This window comes from Sander vitreus, chromosome 7, assembly GCF_031162955.1.
Source record: "Sander vitreus isolate 19-12246 chromosome 7, sanVit1, whole genome shotgun sequence".
NCBI classification, from domain to species: domain Eukaryota; kingdom Metazoa; phylum Chordata; class Actinopteri; order Perciformes; family Percidae; genus Sander; species Sander vitreus.
Genome location: NC_135861.1, coordinates 14,623,323 through 14,638,525, shown reverse-complemented (window position 1 = coordinate 14,638,525; position 15,203 = coordinate 14,623,323). Strand labels below are relative to the sequence as shown.

Genomic DNA, 15,203 nt, shown 5'->3' with positions numbered 1-15,203 from the left:
GAGTCCAACTGGTTATTCACCACACGCACGCACGCACGCACACACACACACACACACACACACACACACACACACACACACACACACACACACACACACACACACACATATACGTGCACACACAGCCTATGACACGGCCCCAAACTCCACCCCTCTTAGCAGACACACTCTCACCGGCCTGATTATAAAGCCCTCACCCTGCCCACTTCTCTCAGTACAAGTCTAACTGCAGCAAGAAGCACACTCTTGGATTACACTCATCTATCACAGGAGTACATTTTGTCTTCAGAGCAGCTCCAAGCCCCACAGAGCACGGCAGCATGGGGAGCAGCATGTCATGTGTCCCCCAGCACAACTTCAGATTCTCCAGCAAGAGTTTCATACGCAGAAACAGGTAAGAACAAACCAACTTGTCCAGGTATTCTTACTGTACTTGTGTCAGTGGGTCATGCCATCGGCTGCCGTTTTTTAGACTCTGCGTTTTAGCTGGAAAGAATTCTTGGTTTTTCTCAGGGTTTGAGCACTGGGGTTAAACAGAGGTTGTTAAATGTGTGAGTTCAGGGTCAGGATCATATGGTAATACAGGATAGTCCCGGAGTCGTGCCTGAGTGGTGCCCGTCTGGCCAACAGTGTAAATGATCCAGTTACCATTTGCCTCCTCTTTGCATCTAATCTGCCAGCTGTTAGTGAATCTGGTTTCCCTCCAAAATCAGGACCTGACCCCATTCATTATCATGATCACATGTGAGCAATTATAGTTAATAGCTGATAATATCTGGTGTATGACATCTGATATATAAGTTAATAGCTTGTAGTGATCTGACCTGAAGGCTTTGAACATGAATACAGGGGCTGACTGACATTGGTTATACGTAGGTGTTCTAGCTTTCTTTAATCCTCCAGGATTATATGCCTGGGCATCTCACCCTTGGTACAGCCCACTCTGCTAGACCACCACATCTGATTCTAATTAGCCTCTGCTCCAGTCTTCTTCCTTGTGCTATGATGATTCAGGGTCTGGTTTTGTCAAATGTGCCATGTAACTCTTGGTTTTCAAATAAAAACAGAGGCATGGCAACCCTAAAAAAAGGGTTTCTGAAACCCAACGGCTTATGTTTGAACACTGATACACCTTCCAAGTTGGGTTGATCACATGGACAATACGTTTAGTGTTCCAGTTTCATGTGTACCCAATTTACTCTTTGTGTTGGTGAATAAGGCCAGGCTCAGGTATTCCCCACAGAGAAAAGGAATGAGTAGTGGTTGAATGCCGCAGCAGTGACTTGTTGCTTGTTGGGTATGCAAATCCGCTACCTGTCTTATTATCTACATTCCTCTTTACTTTGCAACTGTGGATTGCATCAGTGTGCATGGTTTTCATATTTTTCTTTGTGCATGAATACCTTGTAAAACATGAATGTAGTGGAATAGCATCACTCACAACAACACTAATCAATGATTGTTGCTGGACATGGACTTCCTGATTAGACAGACCTTGAGTCCCACCATGGAAACAAAAGCCTGCGTTGTTGCTCTGAGGACACTGGCACATACAGTATATGTGCAGATAAGAAGATAAACTACAGGCTTAGATTGTAAAAGCAGTACCCCAGCCTTATCGTTGCAGTTAGGGAGCTTCCTCATAAAGATGTGACACTAATGGTAACAGATGAGGGTCATGCAAAACAAAGAAGGACATTGAATGCTGATTTTCCTATGCATATCCTCGCTATCAGAAACAAAAGACCTGATTGTTCTTATAATTTAAATGGATGGCATTGATGGAGCAAAGACAAAGGGGCTCCGGTCAATTTATATGACATGAGACACAAATCATGATTCAAAGTCATTAATCTGCTTTGAATTTTTTTTTTTTATCTCTGTCAGTGATTCAATATTTAGTGTGGAACTTGATTACTATGGGAAAAAATTGAAAAAAGAGAAATAAGTCACAGACCCTGAATTTAAAATGTAACTGTTGTATTTATGTCAACTCTCCATCTGACAAAAGTAGACGACAGTGAACTCCCATAAACAGGAAATATTCCTTGTTGACACTGCTTTAAGTGAACTGAATAGCAAACATCGAATAGATGCTGAACATTTGAGAGTGAGTGGTAACACATGGTTTTCCTCTCTCTTTGGCAGCAGTCGCCTGTTTCGCAAGAATTACCCCCAAGAGGGACAGGAGAAGTCCAACAGCATCATCAATATTCTGTGCACTGTTACCCCCAGAAAGGTAAGAAAATCAATCAGCTGGCAGATGGTGAAAGCATAAAATGTAAACATCTGCATACCAAACAAAACTGCTATATCTGCCTATAAATGTCAACCTGTGTGTGATTTGATTTTTAGTGGTGTCTCTGACTGATTTTTAACAGCAGGTTTAACTGGCTTATTCATGTCATGTCTAAACTTCACTAACATTGTGACCGGTTGCAGGAAATGTCCCATAAAGATCTGCAGAAGATTGACAACATAAAATGGGATCCACCATTCCCTTATGACCCGGCCAGTGGCTGGAAGAAGAGCAGCATCAATGTGAAGAATTACGGACGAATGATTCACAGCTCCAAAGTTCATTTCCGCTTCCTCCACTGCCAGGTGAGTGGAACAAAATGACTTTTTAATGACTATATGTTGAAATATCAGGAAAGCAACTACAGAAGAAAACAAAACTAATGCTGCACAGTCCTTATTGTGGTTAATGAGGTCAATGACCAAGCCTACAATGACACATCATGACAGTCATCTGTGTGAAGCCTATGAGTGTCAAAACAAAACCGGTGGAGAGTATTACAGGATGTTGCTCTGCGGCCACCAAACAAACTGAAACTCGCTGCTGGCATAGAAGTGGTGGTTGGCTGTGAATAATCCAATCCGTTCTCCACAAAGCGGACCGCAGTCTGTGTTTGGACATGCTCGCTTTTGCTGCAGTTGTGAAACATCTCTGAGATAAAACCTCAGGGTAGAGAGAGTTCCTCTGATCCCAGAGACTGATAGAGGATGCACCGGCTCCTCACTATGGGAACTGCAATTTGTCAGAGCTGTGACACAACAGCTGTCTAAAATGAAAAAGATTGATTGAATAAATGATGGCAAAAGAACACATTGTATTATAACAGAATATACTACCAGACAGGAAGGAAATTACTAATGAAGCCATACATGAGTCATTAAAGAAAGAGAGGATTACTGTAAAAAAAAAACTTTTAATCACATTTTGTGGTGAGAACATTCCCTGTTGGTGCTTGAATCACAAGACCAATATGTTCCAATATAAAACAAATAATCAGGCATTACCCCCTTGCAGGGATTTAAAGAATAATGAATCTCATATCTCATTCTTTATATGAGACAAACATCAGAACAGACAATAGAGTACAATATGGGCTTTCAGACATGTGCCTATGTGCATGCAGTTTCATTTAATCAACACCAAACCAGCTGATTTAACCAATTAGTTTTCTAATTAAAAGTGTGCCAATCTGTAAAAATCAGCTGCTGAACTGTACGTGAGTATTTATAATACTGTAAAACAGGGATTGTAGGTTTCTTGCAAGACATTCATTCTCACAAACACGACTCATTTTATCATCTGTATCTCTAACTGTATCACCTTTTAACTTCAATTATCTCTGCAGGATGTACATGACTGCTACCTGGATCTCTTCCAGACACACCTTCATTTTGTCTCCAACAACACAACCGGACTGACATACCAGGTGAGATTTTTAAAATGTTTTTAACACGGGTAATATTATCACAATCCTACCTTCAAATCCAAGGTTCAGCAGTATCAGCTAATATCTCAGGGTTGATTGTTATAGTTTTAATATTCCTATAGGGCAGAGTTTTACATTATGTCATCATACCATTTGACATGTACCCTGACAACCAGCTTTGCGTTGGTAAACAGAAAGTATGATGATGCGTCTTCACCTGTCTCATAAAGCATGATGTCTGTTGAGGGTTAAACCCCATGTCAAAAAGGGACAGCTAAGCACCTGCATACAGTATTAGTCAGAATATAGATGACGGCAAATGTCAGGCAGACATGAATACGTCATCAACTTACAAGGCTGCCCTCAGCGTTAAGGTGATTCAATTCTTTGTTACAATTTAGAGCTGAACAGCTGTCTCAAATAGAGCAACGGAGAAGTTGTAGAAACTGCTTTTGGTATGTGAATGAGAACATGTTTCTTCTGTCCAAAGAATGGTGATCAAGCTTGTTGTTGTTTTGTGTGCAGGGAACTCTTCCATTGAAAGAACTCACCATCTGCAACCTGCAACAGAACTGCAACCACAGCCAGCCCCAGGAATTCGCCTTTCAAATAAACGGTAAGTTTGACTTTACTAAAAAGGACACAAGTGGGTGTTGACACCAAGCCCTGTAAAGTTGTAATTATCAGTTTTTTAGTTTTATTGGTTGTGTTGAATTTAGCAAATTAATCACCCAGACTGGATCCAGCTAATCCAGCAGTGGCTGACTTCAAAATTCAATAAAGGAAGACGGAGGATAAAATAGAGTTGGAGCAAAAGTCCTGGTCTTTTTGCTCATATTTCTTTCAATTTAATGCTTCTAATCTGTCACTATGTTTAACCCCTGCTGGTGGTTGGCTATGTTTGTCCCTCTGATCAGTTATGGATCAAAGTAAACATTCTTCTCTCTTATAAAACCAGAAAGAAACCACACACTATTTTCAAGCTGCAGCATTTCCTATGTCGTCACATTCCAGTGATTCAAAGGTGCCACAACCCGCCTCACCTCCATTCAACCCCTAGACTAACTAGAGCTGGGCCCCCTTCACCCTTGGTCAGGAGGCCAAACTGGCCTTAAAAGCCCTGCTTGTTAGACAACAGGTGCACTTCAGTCAGCCCAGCTGTCGCGCAGAAAAGCCAAGCTACCGCTCTTAGCCTTGTCACTGCATATAATCTATTGCAGATTCCTAAAACTGCTCAGGTTAATGCCATGTGCAAATGCCACTTAGCTTTTAAACTCTGAATGAACCTGAAACGTGACTTCTTTCATTAAGTAAAAATAAGATGCTGTAGTGACTAGAGGGCTTTGGTCCTTGCCTGGGAAACAACAAAATTAGTGAAGTCGGGGATTGAGGTAGAATTACTCATAAAAATCCCAGTCATGAAGCGCGTACGGTTTCTGTGTTTATATTTCTTCACCCTTAATATCTTACTGAAATCTGAACACAGCTCTGCTGTCATAATATTGACACACTTTGGTGTTGCTTTCTCATATCTGACTTTGCAATTTCCCGGATCAAGCTTGTTATTTTGTGGTATTGTATTACAGATGTTTTCATTGCTCAGTGTGAAGCTTATTATTTAGCTTATAGGATGCATCAATGACAGGAAACATGCAAAGGAAGCATGACCAAATTCTGAGTCAAGTGAAGGGTCTCGTATAGGGATTTCCTCCTGCGTCTTCCTCTCACTGAGCTGAGAATATGAATCAGCTTTAGCATAAGGTTGTGTTAGTGAGTTAGAGAGTGACGAAGTAAGCGCAGAATGAGAAAGTCTGTAAAAATTCCCAGAAGCCTTCACATGGTTTGAGTTAATGTGGATGTGAAAGTATAATGATAGTTAATTACTTTTAACAATAGTTAATGACTTCTGTAAACTGACTGAAAGTTTGAATGAGAGAGTCTCATTATGTGCTCTCAGTCCCAAGACTTTTCACATAACTTAATTGCTAAAAGGTTGGAAAAGCATAACTTTTCAAGGGAGTGCTATCGTCGAGGTCTACAAGAGCTGGGATCAAGAGAAAGTCAACAGATAAGTCCAGAGTGGCTTATTAAGGAGCGGTCAGCACTCTATGGTTCCAGACAATTAGAGTACAAAGCAGTAGGGCTGGAATGAAACAATCTTTGCTGGTTATCTCTGGTATGTGTGGGACTGATAGATAGAGAAGAATTCCAGCTCTTTTCATCCCAGGTCCTGTTCATTCCTCCTGTGTAAGCAGTTTGTGGGAGGGAGAGTCTGCTCTGATTTGTTAATGCCAAACGAAGCAGGTCAAGGGGGATCTTCCGCGAGAGGTCTTACATGTGGTTTTCCGTATTAAACATGTGTTAACATTTATTCAACAGCATTCACTGTATTGTTATCCTGTTCTTTATTGTGTGAATGTTGTTCAAATCCTCTTCCACTTCAAAATGTTTCACCTCCTTCCTACTTTCACCAGATGCCAAACAAACCTTAAACCATTCACAAAAACGTCAGCTATCAGGCTATATCTCAGCAGTTTGATATCTTTTACAGTTTTTCATTTCAGGATTTTTCTGCATTTATAATGGGTGTGTATTGCGTCATTTACAGTGGGTGATGTCATCGCTAGAGCATGGAGCCTTAAAAAATTATCTTTGTCCCTTCTCTATAAATTGCTCTCACACCTCCCCCCCCACACACACACACACACACGCACACACACACACACACACACACACACACAGCGCTAACCCTAAATAAAAGTTATTATAGATCAACTCTTCGTGCTTTAGATCTCATCTGATATTTTTTCCTTATTCCAACAAAGACATTTTAAGGAAACCTTGACTCCTTGCTGTAAAACTCCCATTTGAACTTCTTTAATTCCTTAGTATATATTGGAATTCTTCTTACATATTTAAAGGGTAACTACCTTTTTTTCAACCTGGAGCCCATTCCCCCCATGCATTTGCTTCTAATAGACAGATGTGACCAAAAATCTTTGAATTTGGTCCATTATTGAGCGGGATCGCAGGGATGGGCCGGCGCGAACCGAGCTTCAACGTAACCTAATGGGGCAATGTGCAGTCTTGCTTTTTATGCACTTGTTGTTGCCCATAACATGCTAGCATTCTGCTAATGAATGCTGATTGGTCACTGACGGACTGATCACGATCGGAGATCCCACTTGACGGCATCCGAAGCAGAAACAGAATGTCAGAGTGAATATTTCGGCGTGGTCTTTAAAACATTAGCAAACCTCTTTCTAGCACGTGTATTAACAGAGAGAGGCTAACCTGTCAGCTGTGTTGTCCATGCCTCGAGAGAAAAAAAGAAGTGACTCAGAGCTTGCTGTAAAGCAGTATCTCCGGCCATACGATGTGTATGATGCCATTGATATTTTAAAAAGGCTTTTTAGAACAAAAAAGCGACTTTAAAAAAAATCTAACACCCAGCAGTGTGTATTTTCTTAGCCTCCCCTTTCAAATGCAACATTCAAATTACTAGAGAAAAAAATTATATCCTGAGAAAAGTGGATTTTGAGGGTATAGCTCCATAGAGTCTCATTCATTCTGCACTGGCCTGTGAGCGCCCCCTATATGGAACCAGAGTGGAACTGCAACCAGTTCAGAAGCCGGAAGTCAAGAGAATGGAACTTCTTCCCTTATAAGCAATTCTTTGAGGAAATGCATTTTCTAGTTGTACTTAGCCAGGCAAGCACATTGTGAACACCAATAATGAGTCACCACCATGGCAGAAGGCTTTCTGAAAAAAAAGGGCTCAGAAAGAGAAGCCTGGGTGACACGTTCCCTTTTTGAACTTGTGACCTTTGCACCCCCCAGGTGTCAGCCTTAACCCCATCATCGTCTACTGTGCCAAACAAGAAGAAATGGACCTATGGTTTGGCCTGCTGAAAGAAAACATTGAGGCCAATGGGGGCACACCAATTGCACCCAAAAACTTCACTAGAGTGAAAGTAAGTTAACAACACTTTTTTGATGACACCTTGCTCCAAATAGCCTTTGTTACATTGTATCAGGCAGGCTGCATTACAGAAAACTGGCTCTTTCATTTTTTTTCAAATTCAAACAAGCACTTGAGTGTGGTCATCTTTTAATCCACCTGGTGGATTAGCCAGGAAAACGCTTTGGCTTTAACCACTTCTGATAAAAACAGGGTGTGTGTGAGTGTATAGATTTCATGAGTCAAGTAGGTCACTGCTGGCTCTCCCTGAGGCCTGGATACTAGGGAGCGGCATTGACCACATCACAGCCTATATTAAACGAACCCTCACATCTGCAAAGGGCTAAAGTGCTGACTCCACACCCACAGGTGGGGAAATGGCTGATGAAACACATGACCCTAGATGTGTCAAGACAGAAGAAAACTGAACTGATGATGCTTTTATAAGCCAATAGCTTAGGAGCTTTAACAATGTTTAAATTTGCTGAAGGGCAGAGCACTGTTCATATTTACTTTGCTGATGATTCTCCCGTGCACCTATCATAGCTAAACCAGGACGAGACTCCTGAGGGCAGAGAGGAGCTGAGGAACTCCATAAACCGAGAGCCCATCTACGAGTGGGAGGGCTCTCAGCGGGACAGCCTTGGCACCATCACCTATGTCACTAAAGTCCGACTGCAACACCTGCCATGTCAGGTAAGACATCACTACTGCTTATCAAGAGTGAATCACTATGACCAGTCACACAGAAGTAAAACAAGCTATCTCTGCTGTTGTCTGGAAATATACATAAATATATACTCTGGGAATTTTTCACATGATGAATAAAAGCAGGATAACATCAGTTCTAAATCCAGGTGACTCACATCGTTTTTAAATTGTGCAACACACACATTACGTCAATACAATGAAAGGAGTCAGTGGAAAGGGTGTAGTCCGTATTTTGGCAAATGGTCTCCTGATCTCCTACTGATTTAACAGTATTTTCTTTATTTTCCCGTCAAGGTGTAAGACCATGTCAGACACCTGCAACCGAATCACAAATAAATAATGATGATAGCAGCCAATAAAAACAGTAGTCATGACACGGCTTGCATGGATATCAGTAATTAATTCACTGTGGGAAACAGCGGCAGCCCTATTGAAGTGTGTGAGATTTAGGGCCTGGGTGTGTGAGAGGCATTTGCCCAGCTTATGCAGTGACTCGACTCACCTCACAGCTGGAATGTCAGCTGTCTGTCCAGACACACCCTCCCAGAGGGAGAGGAAACATAAACTCTCAGTCTGCCGCACCTTTAAATGCCCCACTAACTGGTTCGACAGAAGATCTTACTGGGATTTAAACTGTGCCTCTCAACAAAGGATTAAAGGATAATACTGTTTTTTTTTTGCACCAGGTCTCACGGTTGCCTCTCAGCTTTGTGTTATTCATAGTCTTATCTTTACACAGAATAACTGGAGTTATCAGGGCTTGTTTTCTTAATGTTTTTGGTGCCATTCCTTCTTGAACAATATCAAAACGTGAAACCATTCCAGAGGTAGATAAATTACTTCAAATTTGGTTCGCTTTAGGTTTCACTTTTACTTTATTGTGCCAGACTTGATCATTTTCCTTTCACCATGCACACAAATGAGAAAATGGTCTTCTCCACAAGGAAATAAACCCTCTTGTTGACTTAAAAATGTTAACATGTATCGTTGTCTACCTATTGTCGTAGGATGACTTTTGACACCATAAAGTCATGAATGATTTAATGGTGAAAAAAGTATGTAGGGAAAACATAAAAAAATGACTATTGAAACAACTACATGCACACACACAAAGATAATGAGTGGCTGTAATCTTGTGTCCACAGGAACAGAGTGACAGACTGCTGGTAATGTACCCATCTACGCTGATCATCCTATCAGAGGAGAATGATAGGCTTTTCTACAAGGTACTATTGACCTCACTGACCTTTTACCTACTTAATCATATCCTGGGTGTGTGCATACAGTATATATTAAGTGTTTGCATGAAATATTTGTGTTAAAGAGTCATTATGATTACAGGGAAAACTTCCACTCAACATGTTTACTGTGACCACACCCTGCCAAGACGTAAAGCCCAACACCTTTATGATCGAAGGTAAATATACTGAATCACTGAGCTGCTCTAGTGCAGTGTCTTTAGCACACTGGCATTTGAAAAGACATGTTAAGGGGATTTAACTGAGTGTACATTCTTATGCATTTTTACGCTAAGTGGCCTTTTACCATATATCTGCTTACATCACAGTGTATCCATGAATGAGCTGGTTTTATCCCCAGTGAATGACAATCTGACTATAGCACATTCCAATGAGAGAACAGACCAAATGACAGGCTTTGTCCCCGCCAACTCTCTTCCCAGGGAAGCTGATCAACCCCATAGTGGTGTCGTGTCTAGATAGGGCCGAGTTCTGCGACTGGATCCAGCATTTCAAAAGTGCTGACGTGCCCGTTCTCAGCCCCCCACCCCCTGTGTATGACATCATCTACACCCCGACGAACAGAGAGGTAAGGCCCGCCCTCCTTCCTTTCAACAATTACGCTACTCAAGTATGAAGACAAGTGATAAAGACAGATATCATGGCCCTGCCTCTTTTGTAAATGTACATTCAACATGAATATGATTTATGATTTAGAAATATTACTGATACTAAGTCAACAGTCCAATAGAAAAAGTTGGTTCTTTGTCAAATATTGTATTTTTATAAAAAAAATTTGTCCCAATATCTCTAGGCTCCACAGTTTAATAGGTGGAGTGGAAACAGCCATGGACGCACTGATTCTCTTAAGTTCAGCCAGTCACCGAGTGAATGTGGGTCCCACAACCTTCACTTGCCCATTCATAATGACAATCCTCTCTCCCCAGGATACTCCGAACCCCTCTGTGTAAGTCAGCTGTGTGCTACTTCTTAAGTTTAAGTGTTCTTGAACTAATAAACTGAAGCAAGCACACCAACACTACAATATTTGCACAGATATAAATGTGGTTAGTAATTAGTTGTACTTTGCCTAAGAAAACCTTGTGTTTGTTCTGGTGGAGGTGAGCAGCAACACCTTTCTTTTAAAAAGTTAATTATTAAGGGAGGTCTGGAGACCAAACCACTCCTCCTGTTACAAAGGATCAGGTGATGATCCTCAGGCCTTCCATTGAAAACAATCAAAACGGCCAGTAATATTTCCCATAAACGGCAACTGTTTGATGTAGGGAAATAACTTGTTGATTCAGCAGTGAAGAGTTTGTTTGTAAACTTCAGTCTCTTTAAGAAGTACTGAAGCACTTATGCATTATCAGGACTTTTGACCAAACCTCCCCGGGAAAGGGGCTATGTAGGCTGACTGCCCATCCAATTAGCTTAAAGTGGAGAGGGCTCAGTGCCCAGAAGATTGTTGTTCAGCTCCTGACCTGAACCACTGCTCTCCCAAATAAATTCACACTCAGGGGACTGTGTTTACTAAAAACACAAAATGATGAATAAAACTAATGCTGTAGAGAGGAGAAACAGTTCATAATACCTGATGCCACCTGTGTTGAAAAGTCACAAGTCTTGGCTGACTTGTGCCCTGGGTGTGTTTGTTGTCCCTACAGTACAGCTCCAGTCGTCCCTCCTCGACGGAGACGGCCCGCCTGGGCAGCAGGACCAACAGCGTGTCTTCGCACACCAGGCCCGAGCGCGACCTACGACCTTTGTCACTGCGCTACTCTTCCCCCCAGCGCAGCTCCTACCTCCAGCCTGTTGAGAGCTCAGTGAGGTCTCAGGTCTACAGCACACCTTACTCTGCCCTGCATCGTGCCAGCCCACAGCGGCCGGAGAAAGCCCCGCTTGTCAAGGTAATTCAGTCTGGCATCTAACTTGATAACTAAATATTTCCCTGGAGGCTGTTGACTCATTTTACATGTCATGAGATCAGTAACTAAAATAGACACACTAAGCAGTCAGCTTAGAGGGGTCATGTATATTGTGTTAAATAGAGTAATAGAAGCATTAGTGCAGAATTGAGGTTGAAAGATCGATCTTTTTGATGGTGCTTGGGGGGAAAAGAGAAAGCTCTACTACAGCTCATAAACAAAACTTAAGCCACCAAACAGAAAACATTTACTATACTTGATGGGTAACCCTACATTACTATGGCAGTTAGGAGTTCAGTTTTTATACACAACACTGACAGCTGAAAGTAGATTTGTGAGACAACAGATTGCTGTCACACCAGCACTGCTGCAGATCATGACTAGCATTGGTCCAAAATCTATATTTGGTAATCTGATCCTACAGTGTGGCTTATTGTGATGTGACTCATGATTGCATTCTGTGAGAGAGAAAGACAGATAGCGACAGAAAGACGGAGGGAAAATTGGCAATTGATTTTCCTGTCATTGTTTGGTATTTTAAACTAACTGTTTGAATCTTTTGTGATCAGTCCAACAGCTGGAGCACCCCTCAGACAACCCTGAACTACTCCCTAAACACCCCCCAGCGCCACTCGGACATGTGCACCCCCAGACAGCCCTTGTCGCCTCTGTACGATGAGCCCTGCAGCCCTGAAATCTACTCCCTGAATGAGGCCAGGCCTGTGGTAAGTGGGTCAACGATACTGGATCCATAGGTTCAATTTACACCTGTGCAGCCTGTCTGTTACACACACACACACAGACACAGACACAGACACACACACACACACACACACACACACACACACACACACACACACACACACACACATACACGCATGTTAAGTAAAAAATACTTTCTTATTTTTTTACTTAACTTAAGCTGTTAATGCAGAGACTTGGACCAAGTGTGAGGGGGCTTATTCACATGCATGTAAGATTTAATCATTGCTAAATCTAAATCTATTAATCACTTGTTTTACTATTCTTGGTTAAATCTCCTTAAACCAGCTCAGTTACCTTTGATTATATGGAAAAACAGGATTTATCCAAAATGTATTCATTGCAGTTTTACCCTTTTTAAAAATATATTTGCCAGGTGAAATTATCCTTAATGTTGACCATCTAAACTCCTGTTTTACATGTTTATAGCTTCCCTACTTTGACACATGCCCCTTTGTTCTTTAGCAGCAGAGCTGGCAAGAGCCAATTGAGCACCACCACCGCCACCATCAGGAGCAGGGCCCCCAGCTCCTACCCTCCTCCTTCCAGCTCCGCACCCCTCCCATGGGCAGGCGCTGCAGGAGAAGCCTGGTCCTGACCAACTCCCAGGGTCAGGCCCTAGGCCTGGAGATAGAGACTCCTCAAAGCCAAGCAGAGCACAGAGCCGAAGCTGTGTCGAGGCTAAAGCTGCTGCCTGCACCAGGCCAAGTGCAAGAGCAGGTGAGAAACACAGAGATACTCATCTCTCAGGACACTCTGGTTTCTGGAATGCTGTGGTACAAAGTGCAACAGTAATGCACTGTATGATAGCAGTGTGTGTGTCTTCTTCTGCAGGGGATATTTGAACAGGTGCCACAGATGAAACCAATATTTTTGGGAACATGAGAACATGTTTGTTACAGCTGATTATGGGAAGTAACTTTCTTTTGTTTTCACATCTTTTCATAGATTGTCCTCCCGTCGAGCTCTGTGAGGAACACCTCTCAGATGCCTTATGGTTACTCACCAGGTAAGACCTCAAGGCATGCAATCATAAACCTGACAAACATTCCTCTGTTTATGTATAGTTTGCCTGTGTGTGTAGTATATTCAACAGTTTATAATACGTGGTTATATGCTTCCAATCATTCCAATAAAGATTTTTTATCTTGTAAAAAAAAAAGTAGATTTCTATTGAAAAACAATGGGCACTGTTGCAAGACGCAGCTATAAAACTGCGGCATCATATTTCCTCAGAAGTGTGAGTTATGAAAGTCCTCACTAGCAGCCGCCTTCCTAAATACTACCAAGGACAAAGAACATTGCTCACACTACATTAAACCTTAAATTGAACACTGCATGCACTTTGGTTTGATTGAACTCTTGGGTCTTTCAGCAGGTAGACGGAAGGCTGAAGGCTTCTTTATTGAAAGTGCAGGAAATGTGCAAATGTGCCAATGAAATGGAGCTTAGTGCAGCTCTAAATGCCATTTATGCAGATGTCCCATGTGGGGGAAAGCCCAGTGTAAGAGAACACCGTTTCACAGACAGGCTTTACTCCTGCACTGTGATTGACAGCACACAACTGTGCAGGGTCACACATGTATCTACAGGCTCTTTTATCACAACTGAAAATGCAACTAGAATTGACCTGGTAATTGCAGTGATTCACAGCTTAAATCTAACATGTGCAAATTATTTAATCTGACAGGTTGCATGTTTCTACACAATTAGAAAGAGTACATGAATAACAAATGAAGGTGGTGTAGTAGTGGAATGTTACACTACCGGCTTTACAGTAAGACTATATGTTGGTACAAGGCCAATCACACCATACTATGTTGGAATTGTGTCCAAGTGTATTCAGTCAGGGCGAAGTTTGTCTTTCATTGTTTGAAACTAAAAGCCTGGGAATCTTCTCTCGCTCCTATAGATCACCACTCGTACCTTGAACCCACAGAACCAGATGACCAGGAAATGGACTATGACAACATTTGGGAATATGACTGTGATACTGGAATGATTCAGCCAACGTCTGGAATTTCGACACACTGGACAGGATTAGAATTTGGGGCCAGAGGCCTTGGTGCCATGGCAACCCAGCAGAGATGGTCATAAAACAAAACAATAGCCCGGCACTTGTCTGGACGTGTGCAAACACCAGATCTCTATCAGTGGGATAATAAAAAGCCAACCAGCACAGCCTGTGTTGCTCCTGCTGCATACAGTATTCACCATCAAATCCCATGAACTGCATTGTTAGAGGTTGGGTAGTCAACCAGAGGAATAATGAGTGCAGGAATGAAAACGAACGGGCTAACGAACTGTCTGATATGTAGCAGTCAAGAGAGAATACAGCAGAGAGGATATACTGTGTAGCTTTAATGTTATTTTTTATGTATTATATAATTGCACTACAGGTTTCAAATGTAGTGCAAGAACCTCCAGTTTTTTTTAATATTTAAAGTATTTTCTAACATGCTGTCCAGTTTACTTATTGTACTATATTTCTTTTTACTTTATTTAAAGCTATAAAAAGCATTCCATCAGAGCTTGTTATAGTAAAGGATGTATATTTTTGTAAATGTTGTAGCTTTATTATTTTATTATGCTACATTATCACGGCAAGTAGATGTGGCTTCAACTGACTGCCTTAAAGGTGCTAATATTACTAGCACTACAGTACTGTAGTGATACCTGTGGCTTCATTTTTCATTTTTGTTTGTGGTGTTTATTTATATTTCGAAATAAAACTGCAAAAATTAATCAAGTTTACCAATTTTGTAAAATCAATTTAAACAAAACGAAATTACAACATTACAGTACAAATCTTTTTTTTCAGCTTCTTTACACTTATTTCACGCACACTGTAGTCAAGCCTCCAAAGATACAACAACAC

General features: G+C 41.6%; 1 protein-coding gene across 3 annotated transcripts; it reads left to right on the top strand.

Moving 5' to 3' along the window:
- The first annotated feature begins 205 nt into the window (after positions 1-205).
- plekhn1 (pleckstrin homology domain containing, family N member 1) lies at positions 206-15,070 on the top strand. Of its 3 annotated transcripts, none has more exons than XM_078254792.1 (16): positions 206-394; positions 2,152-2,239; positions 2,443-2,604; positions 3,645-3,725; positions 4,251-4,341; positions 7,566-7,699; positions 8,233-8,382; positions 9,543-9,623; positions 9,739-9,814; positions 10,079-10,224; positions 10,450-10,602; positions 11,303-11,545; positions 12,133-12,288; positions 12,791-13,045; positions 13,274-13,334; positions 14,238-15,070. In XM_078254792.1, the coding sequence occupies exons 1-16, from the start codon at positions 321-323 to the stop codon at positions 14,420-14,422; spliced, it is 2,136 nt and encodes a 711-aa protein (XP_078110918.1). In that variant the 5' UTR covers positions 206-320; the 3' UTR covers positions 14,423-15,070. The 3 variants fall into 3 exon arrangements, with proteins under 3 accessions (XP_078110918.1, XP_078110919.1, XP_078110917.1); XM_078254793.1 differs by having other exon boundaries at positions 2,149-2,239; positions 12,794-13,045; XM_078254791.1 differs by having other exon boundaries at positions 207-394; positions 2,149-2,239.
- Positions 15,071-15,203: the final 133 nt, after the last annotated feature.

Excerpts from the sequence above, each read along its gene's own strand:
- plekhn1 (XM_078254791.1), top strand. The coding sequence starts at position 321 with ATGGGGAGCAGCATGTCATGTGTCCCCCAGCACAACTTCAGATTCTCC. Across the intron at positions 2,605-3,644 it reads TCCGCTTCCTCCACTGCCAG|GATGTACATGACTGCTACCT; the intron begins GTGAGTGGAACA and ends TTATCTCTGCAG. Across the intron at positions 10,225-10,449 it reads ACACCCCGACGAACAGAGAG|GCTCCACAGTTTAATAGGTG; the intron begins GTAAGGCCCGCC and ends CAATATCTCTAG.